Source organism: Urocitellus parryii, chromosome 8 (assembly GCF_045843805.1).
Source record: "Urocitellus parryii isolate mUroPar1 chromosome 8, mUroPar1.hap1, whole genome shotgun sequence".
Lineage (NCBI taxonomy): Eukaryota > Metazoa > Chordata > Mammalia > Rodentia > Sciuridae > Urocitellus > Urocitellus parryii.
Genome location: NC_135538.1, coordinates 73539513 through 73553491, shown reverse-complemented (window position 1 = coordinate 73553491; position 13979 = coordinate 73539513). Strand labels below are relative to the sequence as shown.

Below are 13979 nucleotides of genomic sequence, written 5' to 3'. Positions count from 1 at the left end.
GTCCCAATCTATCATGCCACATAAACACAAACATGGTTTTAGTATGGAGAATTGTGTTTTGTAAAGTTACTTGTAGTCACTTCTAATACCCATTGAGATTATATGGTGGAAAAAGGTATTTACTTTCTAACCTTGTTTTATTTTTCTATTTGATTCACTCTATAAACTTCTCAACATCCTCAAACAAGGTTAATATTGAGACTCACCTCATCACTGTGGCAGAACATAGGGGTAAATACATTCTCCAAGAGAGAAAGAACATGTTCATATGCTTCAAAAAGACATCTCATGGTTTGAAGTTTCACAACATCTATATATGGGCCTTCAGCAACTATTTAAAAAAAAAAATTCTACTGTAGAAATTATTTATGAGTAGTATAAATACATTATAGTTTAAAATCCATTATAGTAAAAAAGTATACAAACAGTTTAGAACTGTTTCACAGAAACTTCACCGTAAAAAGTCAATAAAGTCAGAAATTAGGTCAGTTCCGACAAATATTAATTATGTGAATTGTGAATACATCTCTTTTCAAAACTTTCAGCACAAAACTTTCATCTCATTAGTAATATGAGTATTTAAAAAAGAATATTTTAAAAAGCAAAGTTAACAAAAGATCCCTTAATATTAAAGTTACAATAATTTAAGCTTCCCATGTACCACACATATAGTTATTGAAAGAAAAAACAGAGAATACATGAAAAAACACTTTGAAAACTATAAGAGATATCAAATTCATTCTCTTCATCATCATCAACTTACTTCTTTGAATCTCTTCTACAATGAAAGGATCAAATCTAATTTTGTCAATGCTTTCATCCAAACAATATGTTTTATAAATCTTCTGCAACTCTTCATGAAGAGACAGCATTTCATCATTTGATAACTCCGGTCGCAAAATTCTATCATTAAATTCCTCTAACAAATCAGAGATAGAAAGAAGGAAACATAAGTTATTTTAATATAAAACCACTCATGAAAATTTCATATTCCTATTCAAACTATACCCAATGTTAAAATTCATTTTAGCAATCTAATTCATTTTAATTATAAATCTATACATCATTTTCAGCATTTTTTAAATGTTAGGGATAAAATATTTACATGAAAGAGAAATGCAATTAACCAGATTTTTAATTTTTAATATAAAATATGTAAATACATAAATAGCAACACAAATTATGAAAATTTAGAATATTAAGCACATTTCTAAAATTGCTTCTAAAGAACAAAGTGAATAAATTTTTATACCGTATGTCCTTTAGTATTTTTAAATCTGATTCACTAACAATGAAAAATATATTTTTAAGTTCCAATCAATGTTTTTAAACAATACTTCCCTCCATTATGGGTGCTTGCTGCACACTGGTAGCAGAGCTAAGTATGAAAACATAATTTTTTTTTCCAAAAACTGACAGTAGCATTAGGATAGAAGTAGTAGTAACTCCTCTTTTTTTATTATCCCAAGAGGGGTTAACAAGGAGTTTTCCCATTAAATCTTAATTATTCAAAGAATATACAAAAGGGGATATGGGCACTTAAAAAAATTGGAACATAGCAGATAAAACCTGTGGGACAACAACATATAATTATCATTCCCTTACGACTTAACATATATAAATTAGTTCTAAAAGGAAAAGAATAAGAAAACGGTACAAAGATATCAAACAGCCACAGATTTTCAAAACTGATAAAGAACATCAACCCAAATATCTAGGAATATGGGGAAATCCAAGCAGAATAAATTTTTAAAACTATATTATAGTCAAATTGCTGAAAACTAAAGAGAAAATCATAAAAATGATCAGGAAGAAAAGGGACATTACAATCAGAGGAAGAATCATAGGATTAAAAGATGATTTCTAATTAGAAACAATGGCATTATCCAGAAAACACTGGAAAATTGACTATAGTGCTGAATTAGAGGGAAAAAAGTGTCAACCTAGAATTCTATGTTCAGTGAAAATTTCTTTTAAAAATTAAAAGAGTAGGGACTGGGGATGTAGTTCAGTTCGTAGCATAAGGTCCTGGGTTCAATCCTCAACACCACCAAAAAAAAAATAAAATAAAATAAAGAGAGTAAACAGTAAACACCTTCTCACACAAAAGCTAAGAAACTTTACCTCCGCAGGTTCACACAAGAAATGTGAAAGGGGGTTGGGGTGTGGCTCAGTGTTTGCCTTGCATGCCTGAAGTCCTGGGTTTGATCTCAAGCACCATCAAAACAACAACAAAATACCAACAAGAAATGTGAAAGGGATTTCTATCAGAAGGGAAAGAATATTAGAAACCTCATTCTGCAGAAAGAAATAAAGATCACTAGGAAGATAAATAAGCCAGTAGTTCTAAGGACCTTGTAAAATGAATGTCTATGTATATTTGTATGAATGCCTGCAAATGTATGTAGATACCTGTTGACTACTTAAAGAATTAACAATATATATGGGGGTTAAAGGCTGTGCAGAAGTTCTTAACACTGTTCACTATAGCAGTGAATTATTTTTAAAAGAACTATGATAAGTAACAGATATATACTCTGAGCAACCACTTAATAGGAATAGGAAGGAAAAAACAAGACAGACACAAAAAGTTAATAGAAGGGGCTGGGACTGTAGCTCAGTGCAGAGCGCTTGCTTAGCATATATGAGGAACTGGTCCTCTCAGCACCACATAAAAATAAACAAATAAAATAAAGACATACTGTCCACCTTAAAAGTGTCTGCACTATGTGCAAAGTAAATGAACAAAATTTATAAAAACCAAAGGGAGAACGGATCCATTAAAAATTCAGTAAGAATATAGATTATTTGAATAACCTTATCAATTTGACTAAACTGTTACTTTTAGAACACTACCCAACACAACAGAACACACACATGGAACACTCATTACGACCATCTCTATGTATGGCCCATAAAACACATTTCAGTAAATTTCAATGGGCTAAAATAATTCAGAATACATTGTCTGATCAGAAAAAGTATTAGATTAGAAAGCAATCACAATAAGATCTCTCATATTTTAAAAATCCCAAAATATTTGTAAACTTAACAATATATTTCAAAATAATCAAAGGGTCAAACAATGTACCACAAGGGACATTTTCGGATATTTCAAACTTAACAACAATAAAAATACATAAAAATTTTGGAGTTCAGTTACACCAGTCCATAAAAGGACATTTATAAATTTAAATAAATTCAAATGCCTACATACAAAAGAAGAAAAATATACAGATTAATCATCTTTGCTCTAGCCTTAAGAAACTAGAAAAAATGAAAAACTAAACTCTGAAGCTAGCAGAAGAAATTTTAAAAGTAAAAGCAGAAAATCTACAAGTCAAAAATATTAATAAGATGGGTCTTGAAGATGGCAGAATAGAGGAAGTCACTTTTCTGCCTCCTCTTTGGTATGAAACCAAGAAAGCAGATAGGCAGCTTCTCAATAAGGTACATGAAAAAGAAATTTAAAAAGGACTTTACTGGGAAAAAATAATGGACATTCAAAGCAGATTGGGGACTCAGGAAATTGGATACAATAATATAGAAAGAACTACCCTGTGCCCAAACTGCCAAGGCTAGCCTGAGTGGTCCTTCACGAGCAAAGAGGAAGCATAGGAAATTAAAGGAACCCGCATTTTTAGGAGATCTGTGGCATGAGATCAAAGACACTACCAGATTAACCTGAAATGCATGCTACAATATCCTTGCAAGGGAAAGAAGCCGCATCTCTCCCAGCTGCCCCTAGAAGACAGAGGAAGGAGCCATTTTGTAGCCGCACCGAAGGGACGGGCCACTCTGCAAGCTACTTCTTGGCAAACCCAGGTTGGTCCCAAAATACAGGCCTGGCAAACCCACAACATATGACATAGGACATGCCTAAGTGACCAGGAGAAAATCAGAAAGGAGAGGGGTTTATACAAATACACATCCAGAAAACCTACCCAGCTCCCTTCTCCCCCTTGAGTCCAGAGGCTCACTGGACCAATTGGGAGGGACATAGCCAGCTGAGAATTTGAAAGGGTGTGGGCAGGAGTTTGGAGACTGAACCCAGGAGATCAGGAAACACATGATCCATGGGAGATAGAGAGGACAAAACATTGTCTCCTCTGCCATACCGGTGAAACCCAGGGGAGATTCCTGGGGTGCAGTCTCCCAGTGTGGATCAGCAATTGCTGGGCCCTGGAGGTGCACTGATTTAAAATCTTCATATCAATCGCCATTCAATGAAGAAGCTGGAACCTACCTAGGCCTAAACCCTGCCTCCAGGAGCTCTGCCTACCTAATTGATCTCATCTTACTAAATACTCCAGCGAAACCACCATGAGGGTGAAGCAGACATCACCCTCCAGCCCATCATATCTAACACTGCTGAGAAGGGAGGCTGAGAATTTTTTGAACTTCAACAGAAACAATTCTTTGAACTGTTCATAGAGAACTTTTCTTTTTGTGTCACTGTGAGCTAAATATTTAATGGACACTTATACATTTACATATTTGCCTTTTTTCTCATTTCTAGCATTTTTAAGGCAGTTATTATTCGTGACTGAGTCTTATGAGATCTAGGATTTTAGTTTTGTTTCGTATTCTTGTATTTATTTTTTAATTGTTTTGAAATTTTTTCCCCTCACTTATGTTTCCCTTGATTCTTTTTCTCTTTTCTTCTAACAGGCAAACACTATTGCCCTCTCTTTCATTATTTAATTTTTTACTTCTATTTTCTCTCTTCCTCCCTCACAATCATCACATCCTACATCTCTTCTGTTCTCTCCCTGTTCATTGTAAACCCTTTTGCAAACTTACTATTTTTACTGTGGGCAATAACTGATCACATAATTTCTGTTTATTGTGCAGGAATTATATGGTTTAAGACTATATGGTGTTTGCATTGGTTGTGGCTATTATTTGTCTACCCCTAAACTATGAAGTATTGAAAACCTTTAGGGATACTATAAGTCCATAGGGTACAAACTCTACTGCCTCAGATCCACACTGCAAGATGGGCAGACACACAAACAACATGAAATATCAAGGGAACAAGCCACCCCAAACAAACCTAAATACTTCAATAATAGAATTCATTGACAGCACACTGGAAGAAATGTTAGAGAAGGAATTCAGAAAGTTCATAGTTACACTGATCTGTGAGGTAAAAGATGATGTAAGGAGTGAAATCAGAGAGAAAATATGGGAAGTGATAGATCAATAAAGAGATGAAGATTCTGAAAAAAAAATCAAGCAAAAAATCCTTGAAATAAAAGAATCAATAAACCAAATTTAAAATCAACTGAAAGACTAAACCACTTGGAAGATAATTACAGGAAATGAAGACAAAATATATACTCTTGAAGATGAAGCTGATTATGGGTAAAAGTTAAAAGACTACAAACAGAACTTCCAAGAATATGAGATAACAAGAAAGGACAAGATTTAAGATTTATGGGGAGAGAAGAACTCTTGGAGATGCAAACCAAAGGAATGCACAATCTTTTAAATGAAATATTATTTGAAAATTTCCAAATCTAAAGTATGAAATGGAAATCAAACACAGGAGGCTTACAGGACACCAAAGATACAAAATCACAACAGACCTACAACAAGGCACATTATTATGAAAATGACTAGCATACTAAATCAGAACAGAATTTTAAAGTCTGCTAGAGGAAAAACAACAGATCATATTTAGAGGTTAAACCAATCCAGATTTGAGCTGATTTCTCAACCCAGACTCTAAAAGATAGGAGGTCTTAGAATAATATATACCATGCTCTGAAAGAAAATGGATGGCAAATAAGAATATTATTCCCAGCAAAATTAAGCTTCAGAATTGACAATGAAACAAAAGCCCTCACAACTAGAAAGCCTGCACTAAAAACATACTCAAATATTTCATGAAAAATAAAATTGAAAACCAGCAAAGAAAGGAACTACAATAGAATAGTCAATCAAAGGAAAATAAATCAAATTAAGAACCAACAATATATCAAAATGAGAGGGAATAAAAATCATTTTTCAATGATAACACTGAATGCAAATGGCTTAAACTAATCAATCAAAAGACACAGACTTGAAGACTGGATTTAAAAAGTAAACCAAAAATATGCTATCTCCAAGAGAGACATCTAATAGGCAAAGATATCCACGGACTGAAGGTAAAAGGATGGGAATAGAATATATCATTCACATGGATCTCATAAACAGGAGGGGTTCTATCCTTATATCGTATCGGATAAAGTGGACTTCAAGTCAAAGTTAATTTAATCATAAGACACAGAGAACGTCATTTCATACTGTTAAATGAAATTATACATCAACAAGATATAACAATTTTAAATATTTATGCCCAAAATAATGGAGCACCTATGTTCATTAAACAAACCCTTCTCAATTTCAAGAATCAAACACACACATATTCAACAATCAAACACAATAATACTGGGTGACTTCAACACACCTCTCTCACTACTGGTCAGATCTTCCAATCAAAAACTAAATAAAAGAGTTGTAGAAATAAAAAATAGAATTGATAATTTGGTCCTAACAGACATATTTAGAATAATTTATCCATTGATGACTGAATATGATTTCTTCTCAGCAACACAGGATCATTTTCTAAAACAGACCATATCTTAGGCCACAAAGCATCCCTTAGCAAATACAAAAAAAAAAAAAGGAGATAATATCTTTCATTCTATCAGATCATAATGGAATGAAGTTAGAAATCAATAATAAAATAAAAAACAGAAACTAAATAATACACTACTGAATGTCCTATGGATAGCCCAAGATATCCGGGGTGAAATACAAATACTTAGAGATAAATGAGAACACTGATACAACACATCAAAATCTCTGGGACACCATGAAAGTGGTTCTAAGAAGAAAGTTCATTGCACTGAGCTCATTTATTTAAAGAATAGAAAGTCACCAAATAAATAATCTAACATTACACCTCTCAAAACCCTAGAAACAGAAGCACAAATCAACACCAAAAGCAGAAGACAGGAGGTAATTAAAATCAGAGCCAAAATCAATGAAACTGAAACAAACAACAACAAAACAATTAAAAAAAATTTAAAAAGCAAAAAGTTGGTTCTTTGAAAAAATAAATAAAATTGATAAACCCATAGCCAAGCTTACCAACATAAAGAGGGGAAAACCCATATTACTAAAATCTGCAATGAAAACTGAAATATCACCACAAACACTACTGAAATACAGATGATAATCAGAAACTATTTTGAAAATCTAAACCCTAATAAAATAGAATATCTTGAGGCACTGGGTTTGATTCTCAGTACCACGTATAAATAAATAAAATAAAGGTCTATCAACAACTAAAAAAATAAAAAATAAATTTAAAAAAACAGAATATCTTTAAGACATCAAAAAATTTCTAGAGATATATGACCTACCCAAACTGAATGGCGAGGACATAGAATATTTAAATAAATCAATTTCAAGCAATGAAATTGAGGATGCCACCAAAAGCCTACTAACAAAGAAAGGCCCAGGAACAGATAAATTAATTCTCAGCTGAGTTCGACCAGATCTTGAAAGAAGAACACCAAACCTACTCAAATTGTTCCATGATGTAGAAAAGGAGGGAACCCTTCCAAACTCATTTTACAAAGCTAGTATCATTCCGATACCAAAACCAGACAAAGACACATCAAGGAAAGAAAACTGAAGACCAATATCCCTAATGAACATATAGATGCTAAAATTTTTAATAAGGCAAATCACATATTTAAAAGATAGTGCATTATGATCAAGTGGGGCTCTCCCAGGAATGCAAACTTAGTTCAACATAAGGAAATCAATAAATGTAATTTATCACCTCAATAGACTTAAAGACAAAAATCACATGATCATCTCATTAGATGTAAAAAAGGCATTTAACAAAATACAGTATCCATTCATGTTCAAAACACTAGAAAAACTAGGGATAGCAGGAACATACCTCAACATTGTAAAAGCTATATATGCTAAGTGCAAGGCCAACATCATTCTAAATGGAGCAAAACTGAAAACATTCCCTCTAAAAACTGGAAAAAGACATGGATGCCCTTCTTCACCACTTCTATTCAACATAGTCCTTTAAACTCTAGCCAGAGCAATTAGGCAAAAGAAAGAAATTAAGGGAACAGGAATAGGAAATGAAGAGTTCAAACTATCCCTATTTGCCAACAACATCATTCTACATTTAGAAGACCCAAAAAACTCCACCAGAAAACTTCTAGAACTCATAAATGAATTTAGCAGAATATAAAATTAACACCCACAAATTAATTTTGTTCCTATACACCAATGATGATCAGCTAAAAAAAGAAAATAGGAAAACTATCCCATTCACAATAGCCTCAAAAAAATTAAATATTTGAGAATCAATCTAATAAAAGAGGAAAGACCTCTACAATGAAAACTTCAGAACACTAAAGAAAGAAACTGAAGAAGACTTTAGAAGATGGAAATATCTCTCATCTTCACAGATAGGCAGAATTAATATTGTCAAAATGACCATACTATCAAAAAGTGCTATAGAGATTTACTGAAATTCCTACTAAAATTCCAATAATGTTCTTCATAGGAATAGAAAAAAAGTAGTCATGAAATTCATTTGGAAAAATAAAAGGGCCAGAATTGTAAAACAATCCTTAGTGCAAAAAGTGAAGGAAATAGCATCACAATTATACTATAGAGCTATAGTAACAAAAATAGCAAAAAATAGCACTGGCACCAAAACAGACATGAAGACCAATGGAACAGAATAGGAGACACAGAGATAAACCCACTTAAATAGTTATATCATACTAAACTAAGGCACCATAAACATACATTAAAGAAAAGATAGCCTCTTCAACAAATGGTACTGGGAAACTGGGAATTCATACGTAGTAGGATAAAATTTAACCCTTCTCTCTCACCCTGCATGAAACTCAACTCAAAGTGATTCAAGGATCTAGGCATTAGACCAAGAAGAAAATGTAGGCCCAACACTCCATCATCTGGGCTTAGGAGCTGACTTCCAAGGCTCCTAAAGCACAGGAAGTAAGATAAAGAATGTGAATTTAGCAATATCACAGAATATAAAGTCAATATATAAAAAATTCAATTTCTGAATACTCAAACAATTTGAAGAATCATTTCAAATATTATATGGAAATATATCCCAAACCATAAAGACCTAACACAAAAACTACAAAACATCATGGAAAGAAATTAAATAAGGTTGAAATTAATAGAAAAATATGCCATGTTCATGTATTGCTAAATGTCATTATTAAGTTTTGCTGAAATTGTTGATCTAAACATTCAACGCCATCCCATTCAAAAAAAATCCAAACAAGGAGATATAAACAAGGAGAGAAATGAATTACAGTAGTTGGGGTAGAGAGAAAAGATGTGAGGGAAGGGGAGGGGGGATAGTAGGGGATAGGAAAGGTAGCAGAATACAACAGTTACTAATAGGGCATTATGTAAAATTGTGGATGTGTAACCGATGTGATTCTGCAATCTGCATTTGGGGTAAAATTAGGAGTTCATAACCCACTTCAATCTAATGTATGAAATATGATATGTCAAGAGCTTTGTAATGTTGTGAACAACCAATAAAAAAAAAATCCAAACAGAATGTGCCTGTGTGTATGTGTGAGGGGGTGATTTGATCCCAAAATTTACATAAAAATGCACAGAACCTAGGATAATCAAAATAATTTTGAAAAAGAATGAAGTAAAAAGACCACCTAATTTCAAGACCTGATCAAAACCAAAGAAATTAAGACTTGTCTTGAGAAAAGAACAGACAGAGGGAACAACAGAAAAGAATACAACTTAGAAACAGATGTACACATACGTGGTCAAATTATTTGAAAAAAGAAAAGTCAAAGAAATTAAAGATGGGTAAACGGATGGAGTTAGAGAAGATAATGCTAAGTGAAGTTAGTCAATCCCAAAAAACAAAGGCCGAATGTTTTCTCTGATATAAGGAGGCTGATTCATAGTGGGGTAGAGAGAGGGAGCATGGGAGAAATAGATGAACTCTAAATAGGGCAGAGGGGTGGGAGGGGAAGGGAGGGGGTATGGGATTAGAAATGATGGTGGAATGTGATGGACATTATTATCCAAAGTACATATGTGAAGACACAAATGGTGTGAATATACTTTGTATACAACCAGAGATATGAAAAATTGTGCTCTATATGTGTAATAAGAATTGTAATGCATTCCACTGTCACATATCAATAAAAATTAATCAAAAGAAAATAAATGAAAGATGAGAAAGAAATGTCTCTTCAGAAACTGGGTACTGGAAAAACAACATCAATATGAGGGAAAAAAATGAACCTCCACCTCTACCTAATTCCAACACAAAAATTATTGCAAGATAGATCATAGATCTATATGTAAGATCTAAAACTATATTATACTAGAGAAAAAAACATAGGAGAATACCATCTCAACTTGCGGTAGGTAAAGAGTTCTTATGGAAGTCACAGAAAGCACTAACCATTAAATAAAAACTGATATACTGATTTTCATCAAAATTTAAAAGTTTTACTCACTAAAAGATACTGAAATGAAAATGAAATGACATGCAAATCTGGAAGAAAATATTCAAAATACATATATCTGACAAAAGACTTACATCCAGAATAGATATAAGGAACTCCTATAATTTAATGACATAAAGAATTCAAAAGAGAAAAGATTTTAGCAGTTTCACAAGAAGATCGACAGATGACCAATAAGCATATTATAGCATGCAACAGAGTCATTTGAGAAGCACAAATTAAAACCACAAGATACCACCAAACATCCACTAACATGGATAAAATTCAAAAGTTAAACACCACCAAATTTTAGTAAACATGTGGAGGAACTAGAACTCTCATATATAGCAGGAGAGTAAAATAGCACAAACATCTTGGAAAACAATTAGGCAGTTTCTTATAAAATCATACATCTACTATATAACCCTGTAATTCTATATCCATATTCTATATCCATATACAATTCTATATCTCTATTGTTAAATATAGGCCCACAAAAAGCTTTCGACAAAAATGGTCATAGTCTCTTTATTCAAAATAGCCCAAAAGTGGAAGCAATTCAGATACCCATCTACAAGGAAATTAGATAAAGAAGTTGTAGCATATTCATACAATGGAATAGAGAAATAATAAAAAGAGTAAACTACTAATCTATACAAGAAGAAGGACGAGTCATAAAAGAAACATTATCCTGAATAGATGAAGCCAGGCACAAAAGTACAGATTATGTGACTTCATTTATATGAGGAAATTTTAAGGCAACAGTAATTTGTGGCAAGAGAAAGGAGATCAGTGATTGCTTTGGCAGGAATAGAGGCAGGGATGAATCTCTTGAGAAGAATTGTAAAGAGAACTTTCAGGATGATGGAAATGTTCTGTACTTTGATAAAGATGTAGGTTATAAGGATGAATACATTTTTAAGTGATCAAAATGTATCTTTTAGTTCTATGTTTCACTTTCTATATTTAAAGTTATATTTTAAAAAGGAGTTACATGCATTAAAAGAAGTCTTCATAGACAGTCCATAAAGTTTCTCATGAATCCAATAATCCATGATATTATACAGTCTATAATCAAAACAAAATATTTTTATATTTGATTATTTAACCACATTTCTTAACAAAAACTGTGACAAAGTGATATTGATTTGGACCATTAATGGAGGGTTTTAACATTTTCTCATTATACTAAACTTTTAATAGTTTTTTTTTTTTTTGAGACATTAGGATTTGACTGTAATCAATCATAGCTTATGCTTCAATCCGGAATGTGAGTGGGACTTAGAACTGCTCTTAGAATATCTAATAAATAAAATTTAGTACAATGACAGATGGTTACACAACACTACATCTGATCTAAGTATTCTAATACATTAAAAAGTTCTAAAAAGACTAGCAAAATACACAAGTATTTGCCTTACCTACAGTCAGACAAAACTGCAACACATGCACGGCTCCTTCTTGTTTCAGAAAGTTCATAAAACGAAATAAAAGATCTTGTTGCTCTCTGATTTGCTTCAATTCTAACTTCAGCACCTTGATACAATATAGGAGAAAGAGTAAGTTAAAGCTATATAAAGTGTTCTAAAATTGGCTGTTAGCAAATATAATTTTATTGCAGAAAATACTCACTGATGGTTTTTTATTTCTAGGTTCTGCAAATTTCTGCAAGAATGGAACCAAAGGGGAAGCTGGTTCTGTTGCTTTTTCAGGCTTTGAAGAAAAAGAATTAACTTAGTAAAATTGACACGTGATTTGACATTCAGAATCAAAAACTGGTAAATCTGAGGAGTTTTCTAATATGTTCAATACTCACTGGGCTGTCATCTATGAAGATTATAAGCAAATGATTCACAGTATCCTAGTAAAAAATAATAAACATAAGTCAAAGTAATTCCATTATTGTATCCTGCCCAGAATTCTCAGGATTTTGGTATTATATAATTTTCTAGAAAAATAACAAAACAAATGGAGCAGTGGCTAAGCATCTACATTTATTTATTAAACAGAGACATTTTTAAACTCCATAATGCAAGTTCTTAACCTTAGTGAAAATGGGCAGAGAAAATCTAATTTTGGTATCTGAAATGTTTATTATTCCCATTTCTTCAAAATCCTGCTAGATCAAAGATGGGAGTCATCCAATTGCCCATCAATGGATAAACAGATAAGCAAAATGTGATTCATACCTACAATAGACTATTACTCAGTGTTGGAAATGAAAAAAAAAATTCTAACACATGCTGCAACATGAAAGAAGCTTGAGGACATTATATTAAGTGAAATAAGACAACAACTTAAGGGAACACTATGATTCCACTTATATAAAGTACCTAGAGTAGTCTAATTTATAAAGACAGAAAGAGTAGTGGTTGCCAGGGGCTGATGGAAGGAATGAGGAATTATTGTTTAATGGGCATAGTTTTATTTTTTCAAGACAAAAAGTTCTAGAGATGGATGATAGTGATGGTTGCATAAAAAAATGAAATTATCTCAGGCTGGGGTTGTGGCTCAGTGGTAGAGCTCTTGCCTAGTACATGTGAGACACTGGGTTCGATCCTCAGCAGTACATATATATATAAACAAGTAAATAAATAAAGTTATTTAAAAAATGAATATATTTAATACCACCAAATTGTATACATAAAAATGTTTCAGACAATGAGTTTTATGTTAAGTAGATTTTATAATTGAAAGAATTTTTTAAATATTTCTTACTGGATCAGCTAGAAAATCCAAAGAAGGAAGGAACACAGAACCAGACAGGATCTCTCTTATAAGTAAGGTCAAGGACCTGGGAAAAGAAATAAACATTTAATTATTTACAATAGTTTTAATTTGCAAATGCATACTACCTACCTAAAGATTTTGTTAAAATGCAGACTACAATTCAGAAGTCTTGGATGGGACCCGAGATTCTGTTTTTCCAACAAACACCCAAATGTTACTCATGCTACTGGATTCAGAACTGGACTTGGGAGTCCCAACTTAGCTAAAACAGACTTAAAATACATTTTAAGTATTTTTATGGAAGGAACTATTTTCTAATGTCCCTAATATTAGAGAATATTTTTTTCCTCTCTGAAATAACAGTCTGTTTTAGCTAAGTTAGGACTCCCAAGTCCAGTTCTGTATCCAGTAGCATGAGTAACATTTGGGTGTTTGTTGGAAAAACAGAATCTCAGGTCCCATCCAAGACTTCTGAATTGTAGTCTGCATTTTAAACTAATGTTTAAGACCAAAATGTTTAATAGTATAATTACTTTGTAATTATGATATTGAATTTGATATATTTTTGTCTTTTGAGATGAGGTTTCACTAATTTGCTGAGGCTGGCCTCATATCTTAAGTCTTCCTGCCTCAGCCTCCCAAGTACCAAGGATTTAAGGCACACACCAGTGTACCTAGCTAAAGATATCTACATTA

The 13979-nt window shown here is 32.6% G+C and overlaps 1 protein-coding gene across 4 annotated transcripts in view; it reads right to left on the bottom strand.

The window, feature by feature from the left end:
• Positions 1-13979, bottom strand: part of Snx14 (sorting nexin 14) — a 93657-nt gene that overhangs the window by 45634 nt on the left and 34044 nt on the right. For all 4 annotated transcript variants that reach the window (XM_026410937.2, XM_026410951.2, XM_026410943.2 and 1 more), the window contains exons 9-14: positions 13272-13347; positions 12370-12414; positions 12186-12266; positions 11975-12089; positions 764-919; positions 207-331 (exon numbers count right to left, since the gene is read on the bottom strand). In XM_026410937.2, the coding sequence (XP_026266722.1) occupies positions 207-331; positions 764-919; positions 11975-12089; positions 12186-12266; positions 12370-12414; positions 13272-13347 (598 nt within the window). The remainder of the gene's footprint in view (positions 1-206; positions 332-763; positions 920-11974; positions 12090-12185; positions 12267-12369; positions 12415-13271; positions 13348-13979) is intronic.